Source organism: Zootoca vivipara, chromosome 12 (genome assembly GCF_963506605.1).
Source record: "Zootoca vivipara chromosome 12, rZooViv1.1, whole genome shotgun sequence".
Classification (NCBI taxonomy): domain Eukaryota; kingdom Metazoa; phylum Chordata; class Lepidosauria; order Squamata; family Lacertidae; genus Zootoca; species Zootoca vivipara.
In genome coordinates, this window is record NC_083287.1 from 52,693,370 (window position 1) to 52,721,076 (window position 27,707).

At 46.8% G+C, this 27,707-nt stretch overlaps 1 protein-coding gene across 1 annotated transcript in view; it reads left to right on the top strand.

Moving 5' to 3' along the window:
• Positions 1-1,086: 1,086 nt before the first annotated feature.
• Positions 1,087-27,707, top strand: part of LOC118092192 (vasoactive intestinal polypeptide receptor) — a 102,843-nt gene continuing 76,222 nt past the window's right edge. The window contains exon 1 of the mRNA XM_035130008.2: positions 1,087-1,482. Coding sequence (XP_034985899.2) covers positions 1,414-1,482 — 69 coding nt within the window. The 5' untranslated portion in view covers positions 1,087-1,413. The remainder of the gene's footprint in view (positions 1,483-27,707) is intronic.

Below are 27,707 nucleotides of genomic sequence, written 5' to 3' on the forward strand. Positions count from 1 at the left end.
GTGCCATACCACACTTTATGACAGTTGTGGTTTTCTCCCCAGAGCATCCTGAGAGTTATAGTACGTTAAAGGGTGCCAAGCTCCCTAAGCCGTTCCTCATAAGGCATCGTTTCCAGGCCTATGACCATTTTGGTTGCCCTCCTCTGGACATTGACAAGCTGGAACGTGTCCAGAAGAGGGCAACCAAAATGGTCAAAGGCTTGGAAATGATGCCTTATGAGGAACGGCTTAGGGAGCTGGGTATGTTTAGCCTGGAGAAGAGAAGGTTAAGGGGTGATATGATAGCCATGTTCAAATATATTAAAGGATGTCATATAGAAGAGGGTGAAAGGTTGTTTTCTGCTGCTCCAGGGAAGCGGACACGGAGCAATGGATTCAAGCTACAAGAAAGAAGATTCCACCTAAACATTAGGAAGAACTTCCTGACAGTAAGAGCTGTTCGGCAGTGGAATTTGCTGCCAAGGAGTGTGGTGGAGTCTCCTTCTTTGGAGGTCTTTAAGCAGAGGCTCGACAGGCATATGTCAGGAATGCTTTGATGGTGTTTCCTGCTTGACAGGGGGTTGGACTGGATGGCCCTTGTGGTCTCTTCCAACTCTAGTTACAGGTAGGTAGCCGTGTTGGTCTGAGTCGAAGCAAAATAAAAAAATTCCTTCAGTAGCACCTTAAAGACCAACTAAGTTTATATTATGGTATGAGCTTTCGTGTGCACACTTCTTCTTCCAACTCTATAATTCGAAGTGGTACAGTTTCCAGAGCTCCTGACAAGAGCGATCGACGGGGAAACCACCCTGAGAACCGCAGCTCCTGCAGATGAAAAAAGGCACAGAAAACTCTTTTTCCCCTTCCCTTCCTTCCACGTCCGTCATTCGTTTCTTCCCTTCCTCCTCCTTTCCTCCTTTCTGCCTGCCTGCTAAGCTATCCAAACTCGGGATCCTACCTGGACCCAGCCGAGCCGAGCCTCTTCCCATTGGCCTTCCCCGTCAGCCCCGCCCCCTCCCTCCCTCAAGCCCCGCCCTCGGGGCGGGGACAAGGGAAGCCCTTCCACGCGGCGCCTCCGAGAGAGCCGCACATTGACTTGAGCCTTGTTGCTCGCTGGTGGCTCGTCTCGCTCCGGGTCTGCGTCTCCTCTGCGAAAGGGAGCCTCGTCCCTGCGAGAGTCCGCAAAACGAACGAAACAAAAAAAATCAAAGGAGGACGCTGATCGGATTTTTATTTTTTTTAAATGGTTTTTCTTATTTAAAATTCAACTTCTGCAGAATGCAGAGACCACTTTCTCTTGCATAAAATAAGCAAAGCAACGCACGGGCCAGAATAATGTAGTTATTATTTTTATTTTAATTGTCCAAGAGAAAATCCGGCAGAAAAGAAGCTTTTTTGCATCGTTGGGTCTTCCTTAACCCTAACCGTCACGCTATGGAGTATAAAGGAGGAAGACCGCATCTGTGGTTTTGGGTGACTGTCCTCAGCTGCGTGATTTCCAAGGTGAGTGAGCAAAGGGTTGGAATACTCCCGTTTTCTCTGCAAAGACGATAAGGGGGAGGGCAAGATAGAAAATTCTTAAACAGCAGAAGGGAAAGTCTGATTTCTAATCACCTTCATACCTTAGGAAGATAGGGAGCTGCTTTAAACTGAGCCAGACCATTGGTCCATTTCATAAAATTGAAGAATTGTAGAATTGGAAGGGTCCCCGAGGGTCATCACATCTAGCCCAACCCCCTGCAATGCAGGAATCTCAACTATAGCATCCATGACAGCTTGCCATCCAACCTCTGCTTCAAAATCTCCAAGGAAGGAGAATCCACCACCTCTCCTGGGAGTCTGTTCCTTTATCAGACAGTTTCTACTGTCAGAAAGTTCTTCCTTTCCATTGGTTTGAGTCCTACCCTCTGGAGCAGGAGAAAACATCCATGCTCCATCTTCCATGGGGCAGCCCTTTAGATAATTGAAGATGTCTATCATATCTCCTCTTCCACTTTTGTAGACTAAACATACCCAACTCCCTCAAATCATTCCTCATCAGGCTTGCTTTCCTGACCTTTGATAATCTTGGTCCCCCACCTCTGCACGTGTTCCTGCTTGTCAACATCCTTCTTAAATTGTGGTGCCCAGAACGGGACACAGTATTCCAGGTGTGGTCTGAACAAGGCAGAATAGAGTGGTACTATGACTTCCCTTGATCAGGACACTGTACTTCTGTTGATGCAGCCTAGAAGGGCATTAGCGTTTTAAATTCAGTATTGTCTATCCTGACTGGCAGCTGTTCTGCGGGTGGTTTCAGATGGGGTATGATCCCAGCCCTAGCTGGCGATGGTCTTGTTTCTGCGCACAAGACAGTTCCTCTGCTACTGAGCTACACCCCTTTCCCCTATTAGGGTCATAGGAATTTGCCTTGCCCTGGGTCAGACATTTGGTCCATCTAAGCCTGTATCACCCACACTGGCTGGCAGCAGCTCTCTAGAAGGTTTCAGACAGGGGACTTTCCCATCCCACAGCAGGGGATGAATCAAAGCTACGAATGAGCTGCGTCTTTTCAGTCTTGCCCTATTTGGAGTAGCTTAGTGGGGAAACTGGGGTGTCAGGATAAAAGCCCACGAGGGTGGATGCTGTGTTGGGTCAAAACATTGTACAGCGCCTGGCACAAGGCACCTAGTCGCAGTAAACATACTGGGACTTCTTCCAGGGGGTGACATTTTAAATGGGCTGCTTTCTAGGTCTGTCCAAAGGGCTGTCTGATGCTTTAAAAACTCCACTTTCTGTTTATACATGCATGCACAAAATATGCACACACACACACACACATATATATCAAACTTGATTTTTTAAAGCATCTGGACAGGTTTACTCTGAATGTTGGAAGAATGCTGCTAACCACTAAAACCATGTATTTATTACGATGACCGCCGGTCTCTGTCTCTCATATATGCACAAATGTATGTCTGTGTGTATAGACAGATATCAAACATGCTTGTGTTTTTATTTTGTAATATTTATGCTTTGGTTTTATTCTACACCCCTGAGAAACGGTCTTAAATTAATAGCATTTGGAAGTATTGATCTTCCAACTTTATCAGTGCTCAATTTCTAGACAAACAGGCGACGAGGCAGGTACTTTCTGCACATGCTCAGGGCATTTTCATTTGTTCCTGCGTGATCTAGTTCTGGTTTTGAGACCAATGGATCAGCCTTGGTGAGCTTATGGTCAGCTTATGTCAAGGGACTTCATTAATTCTTCTTATTTTTGGTGGGGGGGGGATTTCAGTTTTTTTCAGGGCAAAGCAGGGTCAGACCCACACATGAAATCAGGAGATTTGTGATGAAACCTCTTGACACCCCCCTCCCCAGCTCAAAGCAGCTGCTGTTAGGCTGTTTCTCAGTGGTCCTGGGGGGGGGGTATTCAAACTTCCGCCTCCACACACACCACATTATTGATCTGAATCGCTGCCCTTTCATCCCTACAGGGGGTAAAAATCCAGCATGCATCTCATCCAAAAAAATGATTCCAAAGTTGCATCAATAGCCCCAATAGAGGCCACAGACCCTCCATAGCTAAGCGCTTCTGAGCCTTGACGATTTCAGCAAGAAAGTTAAGCAAGTGTTTAATTCTTCTTTCTCTCTCTTTGGAAGTCAATAGAAGGGCTAATGTTTGGCTGGGTTATGATCAATTTTCAGAATGCTATCTTGACCAAAGAGGGTGTTTGCCTCTGGGCAGAGTTTGTGCAGCAGGCCTTCTGCCTATAATGATTTGCTTGTCCCCCAAGTTCTGTTCTGTCCCGTCCCCCCAGTTTTTTATTAATGCCTTTTCACTCGCTCTGTTCAGCTGCAAAATACATTTGCGCTGCAGAACGTACAGGCTGTCACAATTTGCATGTTATTCTCATAATACCGTCACCCCTGTGTTTGGAGCTCTGCAGAGAATGGAAGGAGAGGAGCTTACAGTCTAAACTTCTATACTGCAGGTAATTGAGGGAGGAATAGACATCACTTCAGTTAACACAGACATAGATTTAATTCACTTAAGGGCAGGGGCAACACAAGCTGAATCTATCTTGCCTTCTCCGTCTTGCAGGAAATTGCGTTTCTTCTGTGGCCCACATGTCTTCTTTGCAATACTCCCTTAGAATGTCTGGCATACCTGGGAGATGGTGAATTTGAACCCCACCTCTGCGGGAGGGTAACCAATCCGTCACTTGGCCTCGGTCCTCCCATTTGCGAAATGGGTTCATGCAGAAGGCGAACGAAAAAGGGGATTGATGTTGTCACACCTCCAGTCACTTCCTACACACGCTGGCCCCGAAGTTAAGCCCCAATTGAGTTAAATAGGACTTGCTCCTTAATATGCGTGTTTCTAATTGTCGTTTGAGCCCTGCTCAAAAAGTCTTTTACTGTCACCTCGGCTATGAAGAAAGACAGTCCCTTGATGGCTATTCTCAGGAGCCAAATACACATTTTGGCACCTTGCCTTCCTTAAAACTGAGAATTCTGCGAAATGAGAAAAAGCTCGAAGGAGCTTCTCTCTGCAAGTCATATTTCCTCAGTGTCATTTGCCGGGACTGTTCCCATGTGAACATCCCAACACTTAAAACCTGTAACATCAGTGATGACTTGCCAGTATGAATGGGCCATAAACAGAGCCCTGACTGCTGGATCCGACCAAGAGACCATCTAGTTCAGTGTACAGAGGCAAATCAGATTCTTTCTGGATACTCACAGGCAGCGCATGAAAGGGATGAGCCCTTCCTTGTGTTTTTTCCTGGGTGTCTATTATAGGTGGTATACTGCCTCTGAACATGGGGTTTCCATTTAACTCTTACAGCCGATAGGAACCGAGAAAATTATCCTTCCTGAAATTGAGGGATCTTTTTCTAAGCCCAGTGGTCATGCCCTCAGAATGATTTTTATTTAAAATCAGTGCTTTTCAGTGGAATCCAACTGCATTCATTTAGAGCAGATTAACAGGCGGGTGGCGCGGTGGGTTAAACCACTGAGCCTAGGGCTTGCCGATCAGAAGGTCGGTGGTTTGAATCCCTGTGACGGGGTGAGCTCCCGTTGCTCGGTCCCTGCTCCTGCCCACCTAGCAGTTCGAAAGCACGTCAAAGTGCAAGTAGATAAATAGGTACCACTACAGCGGAAAGGTAAACGGTGTTTCCATGTGCTGCTCTGCTTCGCCAGAAGCGGCTTTGTCATGCTGACCACAAGACCCGGAAGCTGTACGCCGGCTCCCTCGGCCAATAATTTGAGATGAGCTGGACCTAATAGTCAGGGGTCCCTTTACCTTTAACAGGCATATGTTGAGCATTGAGATTTCAAATTATGTGTGAATTTAGCCTCACTCACCCAGCCGTTCTTGAAACGCCAGCTTCCCAAGTCGGCTTCTGATTTCTTAGCTGGAAGCACTTGAGTAACCACTGACATATTCCCAATAATTCCCACATGCATCACATCCCTTGCTTTCCTTCCCTTTGGTCGTCTGAGGGGGTGGGTGGGGGTGGCTTGCCTCCTTTTGCTACTCCGTTACAATGCTGTGAAATTGGTTACAATGCAGGCCGGTTTGCAACATAGAACACAGATGTCAACACAGCGTAAGACCCAAATCAGTTATATAAATTCAATTCTGATAAGAAATACAAATAAAATTGCAAGTTCTCATAACAGCAGCGACATATAAAAAGGGAGGAGGAGATCGGCAGCAGGGTGTCTAAAATACAAAGCAAAACAAAAAATCCTTCCAGTAGCACCTTAGAGACCAACTAAGTTTGTCATAGGTATGAGCTTTCGTGTGCATGCAATGCACAATGAGCTTTGGTATCTGAATAAGTGTGCATGCACATGAAAGCTCATACCTATGACAAACTTACTTGGTCTCTAAGGTGCAACTGGAAGGAATTTTTTATTTTGTTTTGACTGCATCAGACCAACACGGCTACCTACCTATAAAATACAAAGTACAGTGCAAAAAGGCAGAATCTTCTCTCCACCCAAAGGTGCCTTTAAAATAGAAAATGACAGACCCTCCCAGCTCTCACTTTGCAGCTTTCCTCTCCTCTCCCATTCTCTCATCCTGGGAGATCTTCACTTTCCTACCTCCCCTTCAAGGTCTTTCTGTCATCTACCTGTCACTTTCATGGGTAGTTATATATACACAGCTTCTGGGCTCTGTCCCTTTGTCACCCACTAATGTGACCAAGGAATCAGAACACAAGGCAGGGTTGTGCAAACTGAAAGTGGCCCGGTTTTCTCAGCGGTTCCCATTAAGTTTCATGGGATGAGGAACATGGTGAGCAGGATTTAATCTGGGATTCGTGGAATGGAGTGAGCAGCCTGCCCCTTAGCCTGGGGGCCACTGGGGGGGAGGGGGTGCTTGATCCCCAACTCAAGGAGCACATATACCCTTCTAATTTCTCCCATATGAGTGAATGGATGAAAGGAAAGTAGCATACTAGGAGGTGTTGTTGCATTGGGAGAAATCCTTGCCCCATTGCCTTTTAATTCCCCACAACAACCTTGTGAGGTAGGTTAGGCAGAGAGAGAGAGAGAGAGACTGGCCCACGGTCATCCCATGAGCTTTATGGCAGAGGGCCTTCTCGGTGGTGGCGCCTGCCCTGTGGAACGCCCTCCCAACAGATGTCAAAAAGGAAAACAACTACCAGACTTTTAGAAGACACCTGAAGGCAGCCCTGTTCAGGGAGGCTTTTAATGTTTAATAGATTATTGTGTTTTATTTTTCTGTTGGAAGCCGCCCAGAGTGGCTGGGGAGACCCGGCCAGATGGGCGGGGTATAAATAATATATTATTATTATTATTATTATTATTATTATTATTATTATTATTATTATTATTAGCTTTATGGCTGAGTAGGGACCTAGTCGCTGTGGTCTTAGTCCAACACTGCAAGCCCTGCAATATGTCCTTGATATACCTAAGACCTCTTTGCCTTCCTTTCTCCAGTTATAATGACAGGCATTTACCTTAGATACTGAAAATGGGCTTCTAACCACTACGCTACTAGCTGGTTGGTTACAGCTGACCCTTGGAATCGCTGGCCAGAGAGCCCTAAGGTGAGGTTCCTGCAGAGCACAGCTCTTGTTGTGGCAACAGATGAAGTCACAGGCAATAGCGTTCAGCAAGAGATCCGAGAAACAGAAAGCTACTCGAAAGGAATTGGGGCCGGGGCTGCAGGGAGAGGAGGGTGATATATATTTTAGGGCCAGGAGAAGTGCCTGGCAGGGCAAGAACTAACATTGAAGAAACAGTCTCCCAAGAGAAGGTGATGCTTCTCTGTAGGAATGTAAACCCAGGCTGGGTGAAATGCTAGGATACATAGCTTGGGGAAAACACACCTCGTGAATCACCGAGCTTCCTCATGTTGACATCTCTGCACACATTCTTCCATTGCTGGGAAGACCCTGCGCTGGCTGAATCTTTCCCCCTCTTTATGCAAGGCAGGCTGCATCAGCATCCAGAGAACACCAGAATGAGTGGTTTCTTCATTTATATATTGCATTTATAGTCCAGATTCCCCCCCCCATGGGGTTTAAGGTGGTTTAACTGGTCCTCCTCCTCCTCCTCCTCCTCCTCCTCCTCCTCCTCCTCCTCCTCCTCCTCCTCCTCCCCCTCCTCCCCCTCCTCCCCCTCACTGAATCCCCAGGACAACGACCCTGTGAACTGAGAGCCAGGTTCCCCAGTGAGCTTCACAGATGAGTGAGGATTCGAACTCTGGTCTCCCAGGTCCTAGCCTGCCAACCACTTCACAACACCGGCTTGGGGAAGGCTGACACAGGCAATTAAAGGACCACAGTGGTGCAACTGACCCATTGAATGGAAAGGGCTGTCTTCCATTTGTGTGCCAAACGCTTCATAGCCTTGAACCCTTGAAATCCCCGCAGTCTTAGGGCCAAAGTATCCACGATGTGTTTTTGTTTTTGTTTTCAAAAGGGAAATCAGATTGAATGGGGACCTAATAATTTTGGGGATTGTGGCAGGCAGGGAGGTGGAGGTTTAACCCTTTCCTTCTTTGCTGAGGATAAACTCATATGTTGAAACTGCTATGGTGCCACTGGGAGGGGGAGCAACTGTTCCTCTCAGCGATAACAACTTCAAAGAGATATAAATCAGTAAGAGCTGTTCGGCAGTGGAACTTGCTGCCAAGGAGTGTGGTGGAGTCTCCTTCTTTGGAGGTCTTTAAGCAGAGGCTTGACAGCCATCTGTCAGGAATGCTTTGATGGTGTTTCCTGCTTGGCAGGGGGTTGGACTGGATGGCCCTTGTGGTCTCTTTCAACTCTATGATTCTATGGTTTTAATCTGGGGAGGAGTGGGTTAGATTCTCCCCTCATGCCTGCTCTGATCCTCTTAATTATCAGCCTTTTTGCCCCCCCCCCAAAAAAACCCCATGCAGCTGACACATTTATAAGGTCAGATCACTGTTTAGAGCAGGCATCCTGAAACTCGGCCCTCCAGATGTTTTGGGACTACAACTCCCATCATCCCTAGCTAACAGGACCAGTGGTCAGGGATGATGGGAATTGTAGTCCCAAAACATCTGGAGGGCCGAGTTTGGGGGTGCCTGGTTTAGAGGTTCTTTTTCATTTCCCTGGACTAGGCAAGGTTGGGTTGCGATCGCTCCTTAGGAAACAGAAACCACTCTGCTTATGCTCAGAGGAATGTCCATTGTTGTTTTATTCCTCATGTCATGGAGTGCCCTGGGTTGGGGGAGGGGGGGAGGCTGTTCTGTTCTTCCTCTCCGGAAAGCTGTGCCAAGCTAAATTATGTAAGAAGGCGAGATGTTTATTAATTCCAGCACATTGTATGTTTGTTTCCTTCTCTTGCAAACACTCTGAGAGCCGTGCTCTTTTCCTTCTCTTTGCGCCTGCCGTTTGCGCCGTTTGCTGCAGAGTGTCGGTTAGTGGAGTGGGGCTTGGAATCGAGTCCCGTTGTTCTCTTTAATCAGAAAGCCTGAAGGCGTCCCTGAATTCTGATAATGCCCCCCCCCCCGCTTTCCTGGATGGAGGGCAGAGAGGAGCTTGTCTGGAAGCTACTGTACAAAGGCCAAATTTGCATGGAATCATAGCCTCGTGGAGTTGGAAGGGGCCGACAAGGGTCATCTAGTCTGACCCCCTGCAATGCAGCCCCGCCCACTTTGCCTCTCGCCCTGCCCACCGTTTGCATGCTGCCATTGTGAGCATGAGTGTTGTGAGCATTCATTGCTTGCTAGAAAAATGAAATCATCTCTGCTGGGATAGACACCCACCTTTCTCTTGAAAACTCCCACAAGCAGAGGCAGTGATTTTTTGGTTTTTTAAGAAAGGAGAGCTCTCAAAATGATTCATGCCAGAAAACTAAGCAGCAAGCATACTGTTGGGGGAAAACAACTCTCCTCCAGATTTATCGGACGTGGGTGAGGAGCAGAATCTGTTTCTTCAGACTCTCCCCTGGCGTTCTTTTCCCTACCACTTTTTTTTCCTGGGAGAGGTTCTGTGCTGGCAATAGCAGAGAAACAGGCTGATATTCAACAGGCGAAGCTTTACCCATCTGAGCCCTGCAATGAAGGGTGACGCTTCAGCTGTGTGGTTTATTTATTTATTACTGCATCTTGCCTTTTTCTCCAAGGAACTCAATGGGGCATTAATGGTTCTTCTCTTCATTTAATCCCCACAACAATCTTGTGAAGTAGGTTAGGCTGATAGTCAGTGACTGGGCCAGTGGGTGTCTTGCCCAAGTGTGGATTTGAACCCTGGTCTCCCAGGTCCTAGCCCAATGCTCTAACCATTACCCCACACCGCCTCACTGCATAGGAGCTTAGGAAGCTGCCTTCTACAAAGTCAGTCCCATTAGCCCTGCTAACTCAGTATTGTCCACACGGACCGGCAGCAGCTCACCAGGGTTTGAGGCATGGGACGTTCCCAGCCCTACCTGGAGGGACCACTGGGGACCTTCTGCATGCAAAACTGGTGTTCTGCCATCGAGCTACACCCTTAAATTTCTACCTGTTGATGTGCCCACTGAAGGCAGAGAGCCATGAGATAAGCAAATGTCCAGCCCACAGGATGTCCAGAGTGGCAGAACATTGCTCTTTACCTGTTCTGGTATCACCGTGGTGAATGGATGGCAAAGGTCTCACAGCTCTCGGCGAAATCTCGTGATATATATTTTTTCTGCCAGATTCGTTTCAGCAAAGCTTGACGCTTGGCTTTTGGGTCGCCGTGAGTTCTTTGTGTGGCAGGCGAAAGAGGCCAGCCTTTCTCCTGCCCTCTAAAGCAGCTGTTTCGGTCAGAGACCCAGAGCTAAAATCCCAGGAGACGTGGGATGAATATGTTTGGGGGCCAGGAGCCAAAGGCTTCCGAGCACCTGGCCTGAAAGACAAATGGGCCGATGACAGAAGGCTGGGTCTGGGGTTTCTTAGAGCTGCCGGCCCTCGCTTGAGATTTATAGGGACGGCATCTGAAAAGTTATTGTAAAATAGTTTCCCTGGCTTGAGCAGCATTGAGCTGATGCCACAAACCTGCTGTAAAAAAGAAAATTCTGGTGTGCTGATGCTTGCTGTGAATTTTGGCTCTGACGCTTAGAGGTGGGGAGAGGGAATTCAGTTCAGGTTGTACAGAAAAACAAACCTACCAAATTTGCAAACTGAAACAGAGCCGTCCTTTGAAATTCTTTGCCTTTTGCCAATTCAGTTCTTGAGCCTAGTAATGTGTGCAAAATTTGTTTGCTTATTTAATTAATCTAGCTATGTGCTGCTTAACCACTTAAACGGTTTGTGAGGATACGATGCAAAAAAAAAAAAGGAGTCAAAACTATAAAATCAGACTTTGATTAAAATGCTTGTTGGGTTTTTTTTTAATGCATTCAGTTTACATATGCCGTGTGCATTACATTAGTGAAAATAGCATACAAAAATGTGTTATATTAGGTGGTATTGATTTGCTAAAGCTGTGTATGCTAAAGACAAAATTATGAACAAAAATCATTACATGTTTGGAGATTAGCACTGAAATGCTGGTTAACTTTTTGAGGACTAAAACAAAACAAAACCACAAACTGACGTCAAAATGTGTAGAGCTGGATTTAAGCAAATCAAAATACTTTATTCAACCGATAGTCAGAAAGAAAAACATTTCTCAATACAAATATAAAAATATAAAACTGAAGGCATCAGAACAAAATAAAAAAATTCCTTCAGTAGCACCTTAAAGACCAACTAAGTTTTTATTTTGGTGTGAGCTTTCGTGTGCATGCACACTTCATCAGAAACAGAAGTCACCAGGCATCAGAGGGATACATAAATGGATTTATGGAAAAATGAGAAACCAAATCACTCATTTCTATTTATACTTTAGGTTTCATAGAATCATAGAATTGTAGAGTTGTAAGGGATGTGGGTGGCGGTCTAAACAACAGAGCCTAGGGCTTGCCGATCGGAAAGTTGGCGGTTCGAATCCCCGCAACGGGGAGAGCTCCCAGAAGGTAAACGGCGTTTCCATGCGGTGCTCTGGTTCGCCAGAACCAGCTTAGTCATGCTGGCCACATGACCCGGAAAAACTGTCTGCGGAAGCGGGCAAACGCCAGCTCCCTTGGCCTGTAAAGCGAGATGAGCGCGCAACCCCAGAGTCATCTGCGACTGGACCTAATGGTCAGGGGTACCTTTACCTTTAATGTACCCCCAGGGGTCATCTAGTCCAACCCGCTGCAATGCAGGAATCTCAGCTAAAGCTGAGTGAAAGAGTCAGTGGAAATGCATGGCATGAACCCCCCCCCCCCCGAGGACCAGTGAATTTATTTGTTAAGAAAACAAGGCAGCGGATGACATAAACTGGGACTTAAGTACATAGCAAGAGCCCTGCTTGATCAGACCAAATTGTCCATTTTAGCACAGCATCCTGCTTCACGCAGTAGAGAAATAGCTGGCTTGGATACTTTTGGGAAACTCTCAAGCAGAGGCTGAAGGTGATAGCCCTCCCTTGGTGTTCCTCCCAGCAGCTGGTGCTTGAAGGTAGACTGTCTCTGCACATGGAGGCTCCAAGTTGCTGGGTGCCTCCTGGTTGGTGCTGACTCGCAACGGGGCCTTCTCAGTGGTGGCACCCTGCTTGTGGAAGGCCCTCCCTGTCAATGGCTAGAAGAGACTATATCTGGGAGCCTTGAAATGATTAGCTGCGAGGACCCATGATTGCTTTAAAAGGTTTTCAGATATCTTAGTATTTTTCAGATGGTTTTATCTTTAATTGTCTGGTTTTTGTTGCTTTATTTGTGGCCTTGATTTCGCTTGGGAGATAGGGTGGGCTAGATATAAATAATAGCACTAGTACCAGCAGCTGTACCATATATAGTAGATAAAGACATCAACAGATAAATGTGTAATTCAGTGCTCAGGGTGAAGAGTATGGGAATTAACACGGGGGAAAGAGTTTGATAGGCTGAAGTAACTGTGTGAAAATGCCCTTGTTGTTTGTTGTTGTTTAGTTGTGTCCGACTCTTCGTGACCCCATGGACCAGAGCACGCCAGACACTCCTGTCTTCCACTGCCTCCCACAGTTTGGTCAAACTCATGTTTGTAGCTTCAAGAACACTGTCCAGCCATCTCGTCCTCTGTCGTCCCCTTCTCCTTGTGCCCTCCATCTTTCCCAACATCAGGGTCTTTTCCAGGGAGTCTTCTCTTCTCATGAAGTGGCCAAAGTCTTGGAGCCTCAGCTTAGCATTAGATAATGAAGATGTGAGCTTCAGAGTTAAGCAGAGCCCTTCTCTGTGCGTTGCTTTGCAAAGCCCCAATCCAGAATTGGCATCGCATGACACCAAGCCGAGTGTCGTTCCTTAACGCCAAGAAAATTAGAGGTTTTTAACCAGGAATTGTGGTGGGTGCATTGAAATCACAACCCTTTATCGGCAACCCTGATGCAGAAAATCCTTCCTCTACTACCCCCCCAAAAAACCTTCATAGAGTGAGAAAAAATGTCCATTGAGAGGTTAAAAGGGGGGTGGAGGGGACTTGACTGAGTGCCACATTTCCATCGAGCCTCAGTTTGAGTGCATTGTCCGCTGCAAAAATATCGCTCTGCCTTTGCCAACGGAATTACGACCATGTAAATCCAGCCTGGCTAGGAGCCAAATTGAACACATTGTCTTTTGCATAGCCAAAGTGTACAGTTGGCAAGCTCAGCTGCCTCGCTGGTACATGACAACTGCTCATGTTCTCTTGTTTCTCTCTTGCCCCCCCCCTTTGAGCTCTGCTTTCCAGCTTTCTTCGTTCTGCCGCCTGGCGTTACTTAGGGAAAGGTTTGGCTCAATGGGTAGAGCATTTGCTTTGCATGCAGAAGGCCCCCCGGTTCAATCCCTGCCCGGCGTCTCCACGTAGGGCTGAGGAACGTCTTTCATTTAAAAACCTTGGAGAGTCATTGCCAGGCTGCATAAACCAGCCTTCCCCAGCGTGGGCTCTACCAAGTGTGGGAATGAACGAATTCCTATGCCCCACAAATAACCCAGAGATGCATTTTTAATAAAAGCACACATTCTACTCATGGAAAAGCACACTGATTCAACAGTCAAACTAGACTGGATGGTAAACACAAATAACCAGCGTGGAAGGACCCAAGACACAATGGGATGCAGGGGGTGGATGGGCTAACTCTTTCCCCCTACCATAAGGCCCATCTTTGCCATTGGTGCCTGTGGGAGTTTTCTTCCCTTTGCAAAATAGAAATGGGTGGGGGCTGCTTCCAACGGAGACTGCGGCAGAAGCAAAGGGTTAAACCAGGGTTCCCCAAACTAAGGGTTCCCCGGGGGCCAGATGTGGCCCAATCACCTTCTAAATCTGGCCCACGGACAGTCCGGGAATCAGCATGTTTTTACATGAGTAGAATGTGTCCTTTTATTTAAAATGCATCTCTGGGTTATTTGTGGGGCATAGGAATTTGTTCATAATTTTTTTCAAAATATAGTCCGGCCCCCCACAAGGTCTGAGGGACAGTGGACCGGCCCCCTGCTGAAAAAGTTTGCTGACCCCTGGGTTAAACACACACACACACACCATCTCCTCCATCTGATAGGTCCCTCCACCCTGGCTATTTTGTGTTTTTTCACACACAAAAATCAGCTATATGATGCCAAAGGCCAGATCCAGCTTACCACCAAAGCCATACTGAGCTGTTTTGGTGTGTGTGTGTTTTTTTTTAAAAAATAAATAAATACTGTGTTATGGAAAAAAAATTCTATAACATCTGTAAATCAGTCATGCGATGCCAAACTATATGACAAATGTCATATCTAGTTTGGACCTCAGCTCAGGAAGTAGGAACTGAAAAGCAACAGTGTAATCTTGATTTAGCAAGTGGGAGATGCCAGTTCTTCTTAACTCTTGTTATGGAAACATCTCGTTTTTGATTAATTTTAATTTCATTCTGGGCTTTATACAATCCTCACCCCCAGTTAAATGGCTTGACAGTCTATGCAGCACAAACTTCCTCCTTTCCTCAGTGTTCCAATCCTCTGGCTGTGGTAATATTTTCCATTTTTGCTCGAGCCAGTTAGGGGGCCTCATTTCTCTGGTGCAAAGGAATTCACCCAGGTGCAGGATTTGTGGCTGGGTAGGGAGTCAAGAGGGGACGCAGGTGGTGCTGAGGTCTAAACTGCAGAGCCTAGGGCTTGCCGATCGAGAGGTCGGCCGTTCGAATCCCTGCGACGGGGTGAGCTCCCGTTGTTTGGTCCCTGCTCCTGCCAACCTAGCAGTTTGAAAGCACGTCAAAGTCAGGAGCGTAGCAAGGGGGCGGTGGGGCGTGCCGCCCCAGGCTCCACTTGGGGGGGCTCCACTCGGGGTGCCCCTCCCTGCCCCCGCCTCCGCCCACGTGCGCCGTATGGACATACACGGTCCGTACCGGCTGCCCCATGAGCAGCAGCCCGTTACGGGCCGCTTTGCGCCAGCAGCAGCACGTACTGACTGCACATGTTCATGCATGCTGCGGAGCGACGCCCCACCCCCAGGGGGCGCCTTCACATTTGCCGCCCTGGGCAGCCAAGTGGCACCGTTCGCCACTGTTCAAAGTGCAAGTAGATAAATAGGTACCACTGAGGCGGAAAGGTAAACAGTGTTTCTGTGCGCTGCTCTGGTTTTGCCAGAAGCGGCTTAGTCATGCTGGCCACATGACCCAGAAGCTGTCTGCGGAGAAACGCTGGCTCCCTCGGCCTATAGAGCGAGATGAGCGCCGCAACCCCAGAGTCATCCACGACTGGACCTAACTGTCAGGGGTACCTTTACCTTTACCTTAGGGAGTCAAGAATCCTTTCTTCTCCTAAAACCCAACAGCAAATGCAACTTTGCCAAGAGCAGCAAAGAACAACTTCTTGAAGCTCTTTTACGAAACATTGAAAACTGTCCCATACCAAGAAGCATAGAATCATAGAATTGCAGTGTTGAAAGGGAACCCGAGGATCATCTAGTCCAACCCCCTACAATGCTGGACTAGGTGGGCCCTTGACCTCATCCAGCTGGCATGTCTTATGTTCCTGTGTTTTTATGGTCTCTAGTCAGTACTTTTCTGAGCTGCAGGCGATGACAGATTCTCAGGCCTGTCTATCCATGTTGACAATTTGCAATGGAAACTGCTTTCTCTTGCCCTTGCAATGGCCTTAGTTCTGAACCATTAGTGTGCAAACAGTAGCAGTGTCACATTCAGGATCCTGCTCTGGGAAACATGATTTGCTTACCCTAGAACAGGAGAGGTGCTGGAGAGATCATCAAGGTGGTGTTGAAAGAAAGCTTCTTGAAAGGGAAAAACATTGATGGAAAGGGGCAGTTTTTGTGAAAAATGTTTCTACTCTCCTCTTATAGAACAGATGCCCATGAGAGGTGGTGGACTCTCCTTCCTTGGAGGTTTTTAAGCAGAGGTTGAATGGCCATCTGTCAGGAATTTAGCTGAAATTCTTGCATTGCAGGGGGTTGGACTAGATGGCCCTTGGGTATCTTCCAACTCTAAGATACTCTGATTCTATGATATGCAGGTACATCAGAGAGACCGGTCAGTAGGTGGTTTAGAAACTTCAGCTGGTGCAGAATTCAGCGCCCAGCTTGCTCACCGGAGCAAGGCGGTTTGAGCATATTGCACTGATCCTGGTCCAACTGGTTTTGACCTATAAAGCCTTAAACGGCTCAGGACCGCAATACCTCAAGGACCGCCTCTTCCCAAACGAACCTACCCGGACCCTGAGATCATCTTCTGGGGCCCTTCTTTGCGTGCCTCCTCCTTGAGAGGTCAGTAGAGTGGCAACACGAGAACAGGGCCTTCTCTGCAGTGGCTCCACATCTGTGGAATGCTCCCCCCCCAGGGACGTTCGCCTGGCGCCTTCACTATACACCTTTAGGCACCAGGCAAAAAACATTCCTTTTTTAACCAGGCCTTTGCCTGACTTGATCTACACCTATATCCTTTTTAAAATGCTGGCTCTTTGGGGTTGTTGTTTTTTTAATTGGGTTGTTGTTTTTGTTTTGATTTTATGTATTTGATATTTTATGTGAACCGCCCTGAGACCTTCGGGTATAGGGCAGTATAGAAATCAAATAAATAAATAATAAAATAATAATAATAGGCTTCTGCGCTAGCTGTACACGCAGCTGTAGAGTCAGCCTGCGGCACCTGCTTGCAAGTAGATTTACTCACCTGTAGATGCTCTAGCTCAGGGGTTCCCAACAAAATTTTCTTGAGGACCCCTCATCGAGCCGCTATTGTGACAAGGACCCCCATTAATTCCTAATCCTAAAATTAAAAAGTAAGAGCCAAATTAAGAGTCTTTTTATATTTATACGTTTTTTACAGTTACAACAGAGTACTCCATCAGTATACAGTTAGTTTTAATTTTCAGTCCTTAATGAGATGAGTTAAATCTGTCCTTTGAGTCCATTATTTCTGAAATATTAGGTTCCAAACTTGAAACTTTCACTCTGAAATCCAACCGCATGTCGAGCCGATTCCTATATTTGTTTTTCATGAAACACATGGAAGAAAATGCTTGCTCACACCGATATGTGGTTGCAAATGGAAGGATCTTTTTCATTGCCTTATCTCCAAGTTTCTTGTTTACAAACACTACTGTTTTGCAAAGAGGCAGCGCGCACCAGGGAGGAGGGAGGGGAATGGAGAAGACAGGGTACCTGCGCAGTAGCGCACAAATGAAGCCGACACGCGCAAAGCATCTTGGGGAGGTGAGCGTTAGTAGAATGCGTGCGCTGCCTCTTTGCAAAACAAACTCTGCGCTAGACTCTGCTCATGCAGGAAGTGGCCAAAACAAAAAAATCTGTTATCATACGAAATATATTTAATATATTTTTTTATTCTAATAGCATCTTGCGGACCCCTCTGGCATAGCTCGCGGACCCCTGGGGGTCCCCGGACCACCTGTTGGGAACCACTGCTCTAGCTTGCCATTCCAAATGGCAAGCACAAATCTTATTTTCTGCACCCAAGATGGCTATAGAAGTCATTTATTGGCTTGAAAAAGCAACAATCCTCCAGAAGCCGCTGTCCTTTCATTCTGTGGTAGGACAGAGAATCCAGCCCTTGATTTCAGCCCTCTTAAAAAACAACAATTCCTGGACAGCAAAATGCCTCCAACCATTTCTATGCAGCCTCACTTTGCTTCCGTGCAAAAAAAGAGACTATTGTTATGTAACTCTTCTCCTTCCCTCCCCCTGCTGCACTGAGTAATTTGTGTGTGGGGGGGGGTTGTTTTGGTGGTTGTTTTTTTTGCTGAGAATAAATGTTATAATTCTCACGGACAATGTAAGAAACTTGGCTCCCTTGCTGAGAAACTAGCCCTGGAGCACATCTCTGCTTTTGGAGATTTCATAAAAGAGCTGGCTTTGCCTGAGAAGTCTCTAAATCTGTTTTGACATCTTGGTAGTGCTGAATAAGTGGCTGTCCACTTTATTAGAAGACAGGGAGCTCTCCACTATGACTCCTTTTACGGAGGGCAGTAGAGGCTGGATAATATTGTTGCATGCCACCCCAATCTCTGAGCGGTGCAAGATTCCGGGGGTTCAAGGCGCTTAAGCCAGCGTTCGTGCTTCCTTTGGAAATGAGGCACACAAGGGAGACTGTGGTGTCTTTATGTGGTTTATTTACACATATCTACAACCTGAACCAACGATGGAGGGCTTCACGGCATTAACACCCCAAGAGGGCCTTGCTTCCCCCATAGCAGCAGCCTTGGATTCAAACAGAAATCAAACATCACCCTGTCTCTCTCAGTTCCCAGTTTTGCTGCTTTGCTTCCAGCTCACATCACTCCAAACTCTCGGCTCTCTGCTCTTTGTCCATCCGCAGGTTTGCCGTCTCACACAGAGCCTCTTTCCTTTGTTCTCTTCATGGCCCATCACCCAGGCGATCGCCTCAACAGGAAGCTGGCCTGGCTTATATTTTAACACTTGCTGGATCCAGAGGTCAGAAGGGTATTTGGCATACAGCCTACCTCCCTAACCCAAACTCAAGGCAATACAAATGGGATTTTTTTGGGGGGGGAGGGGAGAAGAGAGATCTTTTACTACTTCTATATTAGGGATGCCATGTGTCCTCTTTTTCCGGGACACGTGCTCTTTTTCATGGGGATGTGTAAGAGGAAGGGAGTACAGGGAACCTCCTCCTCTAATCAGGAGCAGCTCATCGACTAGTAGTCATGAGAGCGCAGACTCGGCAGAGGCTAGGCAGGAAATGGGAAGAGGGGACCGGGGCTCTGACAGCCTGGGAGAGCATGAGTCCCACAGCCGGGATCGGAGGGAGGAGAGCAGGGGGGAAAGGGAAAACATGGAGTGCAGACCTTTGCCCCTGGTTCCGGAATTAAGGAAAAGACGGAAAGGGAGGAGACTGTCCGTCCTGCGCCTTTTATGTTGGAAAAGGGGGCGCAGGGGGGCAGTCCCGGATTCTGCATCGGACTGAGAAGACATGCTTCCTGACACCCCGTTACACTGTACATAGAGCGCACCAATAAAGATTGTTTAAAGACAAGCAGGTGCCGAGTCGTTACTCTAGAGTAGCCGCAACAGCCTCTGACAGCATGTAAAATGAGAATTGTCATAGCGGTCCATAGTTAAAAGTAGAAGTCGGCAAATGTGTGCTCTGTTTTGCTCTTCAGAGTATGGCATGCCTACAGGAAGGGCTCTGCGAGTTCAAAACAAAGGTCCATCTAGGCCAGCATCCAATTCCAATCCTGCACCTCCAGGAAGTCCAAAGCTGGGACACGGGTGCAATAGCTCTCTCCTGCTGTTAATCCCAGCAGCTGCTATTCAGGGGCATTGCCACATCAGGACGTGGCAGTTCCTAGTGGCATGGCTGATAATACGAGCTGTGAGCTGTGGAGACTCGAGTTCAAATCCTACCTTGACTGTGAACAGTGAAATAATTATAATTATAATAATTATAATTTATTATTTAAACCCTGCCCTTCTGGCTGGGTTTCCACAGCCACTCTGGGAGGCTCCCAACCAGATATTTAAAACACAATACAGCATCAAACATTAAAAACTTCCCTAAACAGGGCTGCCTTCAGTTGTCTTCTAAAAGTAAGATAGTTGCTTATTTCCTTGACATCTGATAGGAAGGTGTTCCACAGGGAGGGCGCCCCTACCAAGAAGACCCTCTGCCTGATTCCCTGTAACCTCACTTCTCACAGTGAGGGAACCACCAGAAGGCCCTCGGAGCTGGACCTCAGTGTCTGGACTGAACGATAGGGGTGGAGACGCTCCTTCAGGTATACCGGGTCAAGGCTGTTTAGGGCAGGGGTCCCCAAACTTACCCGGCTTTGGGCCGGTGCCCACCATGCCGATCACGTGGCAGGCCGGAGGGCGGGGGAGTGCGTGCCCGTGCGCATGTGCACTCACTCTTACAGTTGCGGCAGCGCACTTCCGGGTCAGAAAAAAAGTACCAAAAATCATTTGTGCACATGCGCATGGCCCTCCCCTCCCCCGACCCGGAAGTGCACTGGAAATGACGTTTGTGCAGGCACGCAAACGTTATTTCCAATAACGTTTGCGTGAAGCCAATGAAGATCTTTCAGGACCAGTGTTATATGGCCTCTGCGGCCTCTCCCAATCACCAGTCTAGCTGCCGCATTCTGGATGAATTGCAGTTTCCGAGTCACCTTCAAAGGTGGCCCCACGTAGAGCGCATTGCAGTAGTCCAAGCAGGAGAAAAACCACTGTCCAATGGCTGTAATCGCAGAACCTGAAGTCTCTGGATAATGCTTGCTTAGCTGAGAGCAGTGGTTCCCAACTGGTGGTCCGCAGACCCCAGGGGATGGTCCACGCAACCCATCCAGAGGTTCTGTGGCACTATTTGCATAACAAATAGTGTGTGTTTTTTTAAAAGTAGGAGGTCTGTCGCTGTGTGAGTTGCCAGTGGCTGAGAGGACACTGAGAGAAAAAGAGAGGAAGAAGAAAAAGAGAGGAAGAAGAAAAAGAGAGGAAGAAGGAAGGAGAGGGAGCAGGGGGTGGTGAGAAAAGGAGGGAGGAGGGTGGGGAGAGATGGAAAGAGAGAAGAGGTGGAGAGGGGGGGGTGAGAAGGGAAGGAGAGGGAGAAGGGGAGAGGGGAGGAGATGTAAGTTTTACGGTGCTTGCCAAAGGCCATGACCACAGCATAGAAGCACAAGCAATTTCAAACACAAAATATAAATCAAAGCATCTGCTAAAACAAACAGAACCATCAATTTCTAGCGAGACTATAGCTAGGGAGCCTCCACGCCTACACAAAGTTTCTTTCAGATTTAGACCTCTGAATCTTCATTGCAGTTCACGGTCCAAGTCCTTCTTCCTAATCTTCATTGCCGCCAACGCGAAAAAGGGCCATCTTGCGAATCACCAAGTGTTGGAGTCACTCAGGAAAAACTGGACCCTCTCCAGTGGATAACTGCTTCCTTGAACAAACAAGGCTTCTCGGAAGCGCCGGGTCAGCGTGCAAGGGGCAATATGACAAATAATGAATAATACCTTCTACCTGCAATTGCCCACATATGCATAGTTTATCTGTGTATGAAATCTTGTCCAGAATTCCTTGAAAGCCTAACTCAACGAAGGCAGATCTTTAGACAAGTAAGTAGCTCTAAAATGCTCCGATTTCACTAGAGGGAAATACGAGGAACATTTAGATGACTTAATCGCATGTGGGTCCCTTCTGGATTCTGTCCAGCAGAACCGATTCCCTAGTTAGCCCTCATCCATCTTCAGAACCTCATTCAGCTCCTGCAAACGATAATAATCAAGGCAATAATCAATTGAATGCTTAATTTCCCTCAATGTGTTCTTCCCAGTTCCATATAGCAATTGGATGGGAAGCATCCATTGCGTAAGGATGTCTATCATTTCAGGTAATTATCTCATGCACAGTCGACTCTCACTTTGACCACTGTCTAACCAGCTTCCGTTCATCAAAGAGCCGCTGGTGTCCCATTGGGTGAAGAGAATATACTCCAAAGAAATGGATTCTGAACCGTTCCTAACCCTTTGATAGCATTCAAGTCATCTCCCCAAATTTCAGCTCCATTCGGGGGATCACTTCATAGAATAGAATCATAGAGTTCGGAGAGACCACAAGGGCCATCCAGTCCAACCCCCTGCCAAGCAGAAAACACCATCAAAGCATTCTTGACATATGCCTGTCAAGACTCTGCTTAAAGACCTCCAAAGAAGCAGACTCCACCACACTCCTTGGCAGCAAATTCCACTGCCGTACAGCTCTTACTGTCAGGAAGTGATTCCTAATGTTTAGGTGGGATCTTCTTTCTTGTAGTTTGAACCCATTACTCCGTGTCCGCTTCTCTGGAGCAGCAGAAAACAACCTTTCTCCCTCCTCTATATGACATCCTTTTATATATTTGAACATGGCTATCATATCACCCCTTAACCTTCTCTTCTCCAGGCTAAACATACCCAGCTCCCTAAGCCATTCCTCATAAGGCATTGTTTCCAGGCCTTTGACCATTTTGGTTGCCCTCCTCTGAACACATTCCAGCTTGTCAGTATCCTTCTTGAACTGTGGTGCCCAGAACTGGACACAGTACTCCAGGTGAGGTCTGACCAGAGCAGAATACAGTGGTACTATTACTTCCCTTGATCTAGATGCTATACTCCTATTGATGCAGCCCAGAATTGCATTGGCTTTTTTAGCTGCTGCATCACACTGTTGACTCATGTCAAGTTTGTGGTCTGCCAAGACTCCTAGATACTTTTCACATGCACTGCTCTCAAGCCAGGTGTCACCCATCCTGTATTTGTGCCTTTCATATTTATTTATTTTTGCCCAAGTGTAGTACTTTACATTTCTCCCTATTAAAATTCATCTTGTTTGCTTTGGCCCAGTTGTCTAATCTGTTAAGGTCATTTTGAAGTGTGATCCTGTCCTCTGGGGTATTAGCCACCCCTCCCAATTTGGTGTCATCTGCAAACTTGATCAGGATGCCCTCAAGCCCATCATCCAAGTCATTGATAAAGATGTTGAATAAGACTGGGCCCAAGACAGAACCCTGTGGCACCCCACTAGTCACTACTCTCCAGGATGAGGAGGAGCTATTGATGAGCACCCTTTGGGTTCGGTCAGTTGTCTAGCGTTGTCTAGCCCACATTTTACCAGCTTCTTCACTACCAAAAATAAATAAATATGGGATCAAACAACTGCCCCCCCCTCCTTGAAATAAAACTTGATCCATGTCCCTGTTACCTTCTGTGTCTTGGCCTGGGTGGTGAGGGAGAGAGGGGAGACTGAGGAGAAAAGGAGATCGGGTGATGCCCACAGTGAGAGAGGGGGAAGGACTATAATTGTGCAGGCCAAAATCCAACAGGTGCAAATGCAGCCGAGAGGAAAGCTGCACCTGCAGAATTTCAGCCCGCTGGTGCATAAGACACAAGAATAAATTTTGGTGGCCTTGCACGTGTGTGGCTCCTTAGCTCTTTAAATCCGGGACTTCTCTGCCCCACTTTTCTCACCGCTGTCTTCTGATAATGACAAATCACTCTTCGTTTGACCATTGTAGATATTGTGGCTAAAGTAAATATTTTCTATGTGTCACCTCTGACATCATTTCCTCAGGCTTATGAGATCTGGGCGTTGAATCGGCAGCAGTCTGGCTCGGGCTAAGGGGCCGAAAACGCCTGGAGCTGTGCGATTGGCTGCTCTCTGCGGAAATCCGATCAGGCTCTGGAGGGGTTATAGACACGCTTGTGTTTCCAAACATTTAGACTGGGATTATATCAGCTGAAGGAACAATCATCAAGGGAAGGCAAAGGAGGATGTGTCAACCTTGTTAGACAGCTCTAAGCAAGAAGGAAAGCAAATAAGTGACGTGGGCTAGACATAACAGGCAGAGGGGGACTTCCCATGTTAGAGGCTCCAGGGCAGGCTGCAACAACCCAATAATCCAAGATTAAAGTCAGTTGTAGCAATTTATGACTGTGGTCTATGGAACTGGGGGATAGCGAACTCTGGAAAGTAGTTTGTGAAGATTTTTTAGACTACAGACTTTGTAAACAAACTTTTTGGTTTCCCTGAAAATGTCCCGGTCCTCAAACACTCTGCACTTCAATCAGGAGAATGCCGCACTCGTAGAGCTCAGGCGATGCTGGATTTCAGCATCTATGTTGGCCCTTGTGGAAAGATAACTGCCTACCGGTAGGTAGGAAAAGTGATTGACATTTTCCAACGTTACACCATTCAGGTGGATTTGTGGCGCTGCAGAGGGGTTATTTTGTACTTGTTGGTGCAGCACATTGGTTTTTGGGATGTTGAGTGATAGGCCAAGTTTTTCGTAAGCTTCTGCAAAGCTATTTAGGGTGGTTTGGAGGTCATCCTCTGAGCGTGCACACACTACGTTGTCATCAGCATACTCTATGACGGAAGTTATGGTAACCCTACTCTTAATCTTAAGCAACTACCTGACATTTAGAAGACATCTGAAGGCAGCCCTGTTCAGGGAAGTTTTTAATGTGTGACATTTTAATGTATTTTTAATATTTGTTGGAAGCTGCCTAGAGTGGCTGGGAAAACCCAGCCAGATGGGCGGGGTACAAATAATAAATAATTATATATATATATATATATATATATATATATATATATATATATATTACAGAAACTTTATTTTATTTCAGGTTAAAATGTACAAAACATAACATAACAAAACAGAAACATAACTTAAATCATAACATAATATAAACATAATCAAATCTAACTAAACTCAATCGAACATAATCAAATGTGATCCAATGTAATCAAACATAATTTTCAAAAAAAATCAAAGAAAAGGAAAATAGGCAAAGAAAAGGGAACAAAAACAGAAAAATGGTGCAAAAGTAAAAAACAAACAAACAAAAAGAATTACAGATTAAAAAGTATGTTTAGAGTAAATGCATGAGCTGATTAAGTAAATGGGAAGCATAAAGAAGTTTATATATGGCATGGAATTTAAATGGTTAGGAAAAGCCTAGTAAAATTGTATATGAGAGAGAACCGAATTTAAATGTTTGGAAGTTATTTTTTAATCAATAAATTATTATTATTATTATTAATCTGCCTCTTACATGGAGACCCAAGAGATCGCTTTCTGAAACCTTTGCTCACACGAACAAGCAGGCACACCCAGGCAGAAATGGTCCAATTTCTTCTGAGTAACAACAACAACAACTTCATAACGCAGAGGAGGGCCTTGCTGTGTTGGCTGCAAATAAAAAAGAAATACCAGGAACAGGGAGCTAAATAAAATCGCTATAAATTGTTGGGGAGTGTCAGAGGTTTAACTTGAAATCAAGTTTGTTGTTGTCTCTGCCAGCCTCCCTCTTATATCATGGATGTTGGCTCATATTATGGACGCATGATCTGCATTGCTTTTTTGGTACTGTTGCTGCAGGCTTGTCTCAGCCTTTGGCTAGAACAACAAACCTATATGTACGTAGCTTGTGCCTGTATGGCGGTTCTCTTCCAAGACTGCTTTCTGCCTAGAAAGGGAAGAGTGTCTTGATACTGCCCTAATTAAGCGTCTGACCCACTTGTGGCAGTGCCTGTGGGGAGATAAGGTTGCGAGGATGTTATCTGATCACGCTGCCTGTTTTCGTCACGCTCACCCAAAGGGGCATGCTCTTCTTAAGCGGATCAGAAAACAGAAGGAAAAGTAAATGGGGAGGGAGCAGCAGAGGGGGCCCTCCTGGTAGTTTCATCTGTTGGACTACAACTCCCATCATTCCTGACCATTCGCCACGGTGACTGGGGCTGATGGGAGTTGGAGTCCGCCAATATCTGGAAAGCCACAGGTTCCCCATCCCTGCCTAGAGAGGGGTAGAGCAGCTGTGGCCCAGTACTAAAACCTTCTGGAATCGATTTGGTAGGAGTGGAAGAGCGTCCCCTAATTCCCCACTGTCTCAGGTGACCCAGAAGAATTTGATGAAAAGTCAACTGGGAAAGTCCAGGAGAACAATCACTCTCCTCTAAAGATGTAGATTGCTGAGAGCAGCCACTGATATGGATCCAGTCCTTTTCATTTTATTCAGTCATAGAAAGTCACCTAGCCCAACCCTCTATCGTTCATCTTCTTGATAAAATTCCTTCCTACGTTTCCTCCAAAAGAAGCCCAGCGTGGCAGAACCTTTGCCTTGAACCAAGATGGTTCAGAGTCTAGATCAGGCATCCCCAAACACTGGGACTACAATTCCCATCATCCCTGACCAAGGGATGATGGAAACTGTAGTCCCAGAACAGCTAGAGGGCTGAGTTTGAGGATGCCTGGTCTAAATTAACTGTCACATGCAATAAATCTGAGAGCTGACCCAATGCTCTTTTCCTCAGTTATCCCTCACTGAATAAATCTGAGAGCTGAGCGACTGCCATTTTGCTCAATTACTCTCCTGTAAAAAGCAACTTGTAAATGAACCTATTATTGAGACCTGCCTAGTTTAAAGGAGGGAGTTTTGCTGGGTTTCCCCCCCAGAAGAGGCTGGATTCCTGCCTCTTTTTAAGACTCGGGGAGGGGGAGCCCCCTTTTCTCTAGGCTATAACATTATTTACCAAGGTTATTTGTGAACCTAGTCAACTGGGTACTCTCAGTAGATCATACCTGCCATGACGGCTACTAGCCATTTCTTAATGGTGACTTGTACCATTCATAACGCAGGAGTGTTCTTCTTCACAACTGTGAGCAGGGCAGTAGGGGGGGGGGGTGTAAGTGAAGGCAAGCAACAACAATTACCGTAACTATAAAGTTGTTCACTGCTCCTGGTCAGGCTGCACAGAGAAAGCATTTTGGTTTCTGATATTCATTCCGATTGTGTAGATATAAAAAATATGAATTCTACAGGATGTGGTATTAGTGTGTGAAAAATCGGGTCCTCCCTAACAAGAGGGCACGTGTTGTGGTGCGACCAGGCAACCAAACCCTGTGTTGTGGGTGGGAACGTTTGGATGTCCACAACACCCTATTGGAGGTCCCTCGATGCTGGGTGCAATCAGACCAATGGGATGCCAGCTAAATTCTATCAAAGGACCTCTATTTAAGCCCATGCATGTGTCCCTGAGCTTCCCCTTTTGGGCTTCAGTGCATCGGAACACCCGCCCACCTCTCCCTATATTTAGGGCTTGCTATGCCGTCGTGTGTCGTCTGTCGTTGGGACAGGGGCACGGCAGGAATTTTCCCCACTTGGCTGATTGGCTGGTGCCATTTGGGTTTCGCCTGCCGCGTAGCAAATCGTCACAACTTGTAAGGTTGCGGATAGGCTCTGGTTCAGGTGATAGGGGTGGCAGAGTGGTCTGGCCATCCCTATGCGATGGGTATTCCGTTAAAGGAATCCTGGGACTCTTTGGCTGGTCAACCCTGAGAGGGGTTGTGCCCTGAGCCTGAGTCCAGGGGGGATCTGGCTGGTGGACGGGCTTGACCCTGCTTTCCACTGTGACGGGTGTTCACCCAAGGCTGACCTATGGTGTGCCCTGGGCCAGCGCTGTCTGCAACGGCGCAGGGAGCTAGTCGAACCAGAGCCTATGCAAACACTCACTTGATTGTAATCAATAAAGTGGTGGCCTAAATTCTGCCAAAAACCAAACAAAAAATTTGAGTCTTGTCTGAATTTATTTGGGGGTGGTTAAAAGGTCTACACACGCAACAGTCCAGATCAGGCACCCCCAAACGGCGGCCCTCCAGATGTTTTGGCCTACAACTCCCATGATCCCTAGCTAACAGGACCAGTGGTTGGGGAAGATGAGAATTGTAGTCCAAAACATCTGGAGGGCCGAAGTTTGGGGGTGCCTGGTCCCGATCCAAGGATTCTCAGGCATGCCCCTCCCGATGGTGGAGATGTTAGGTGTCATCTTGGCACCAGGTTGCAAGTGGCTGATAGCCAGGTGTAAAGCGCACCTGGAGAATTCCAAACATTGCAGACAGGGAATCTCTCTCCCAACTTAATATGGAGGTGCCGGGGACTGATCCTGGCCCCTTCTGCATGCAAAGAAGATTCTCTACCGCCAATCCGCAGCCCTGCTCCTACAAGATTAATTGAGTTGTAAAGGAACATATCTGGGAGAAACCGCAAGGCCTTTCAGAGGATAAAGTCCAAATTCCAAGTGATGGCAATAAACTAGACTCTGGTTACCGGAGAGACAGCAAAGTATGTGTGTGTTTTACAGTAGAGTTTATGTGCAAACCCAGTGTAAGCGAGCTCTAACTTTATAGGTACTGTTACAAGCTGGTAAGCCCAGATTTGTTATGTTCCATTT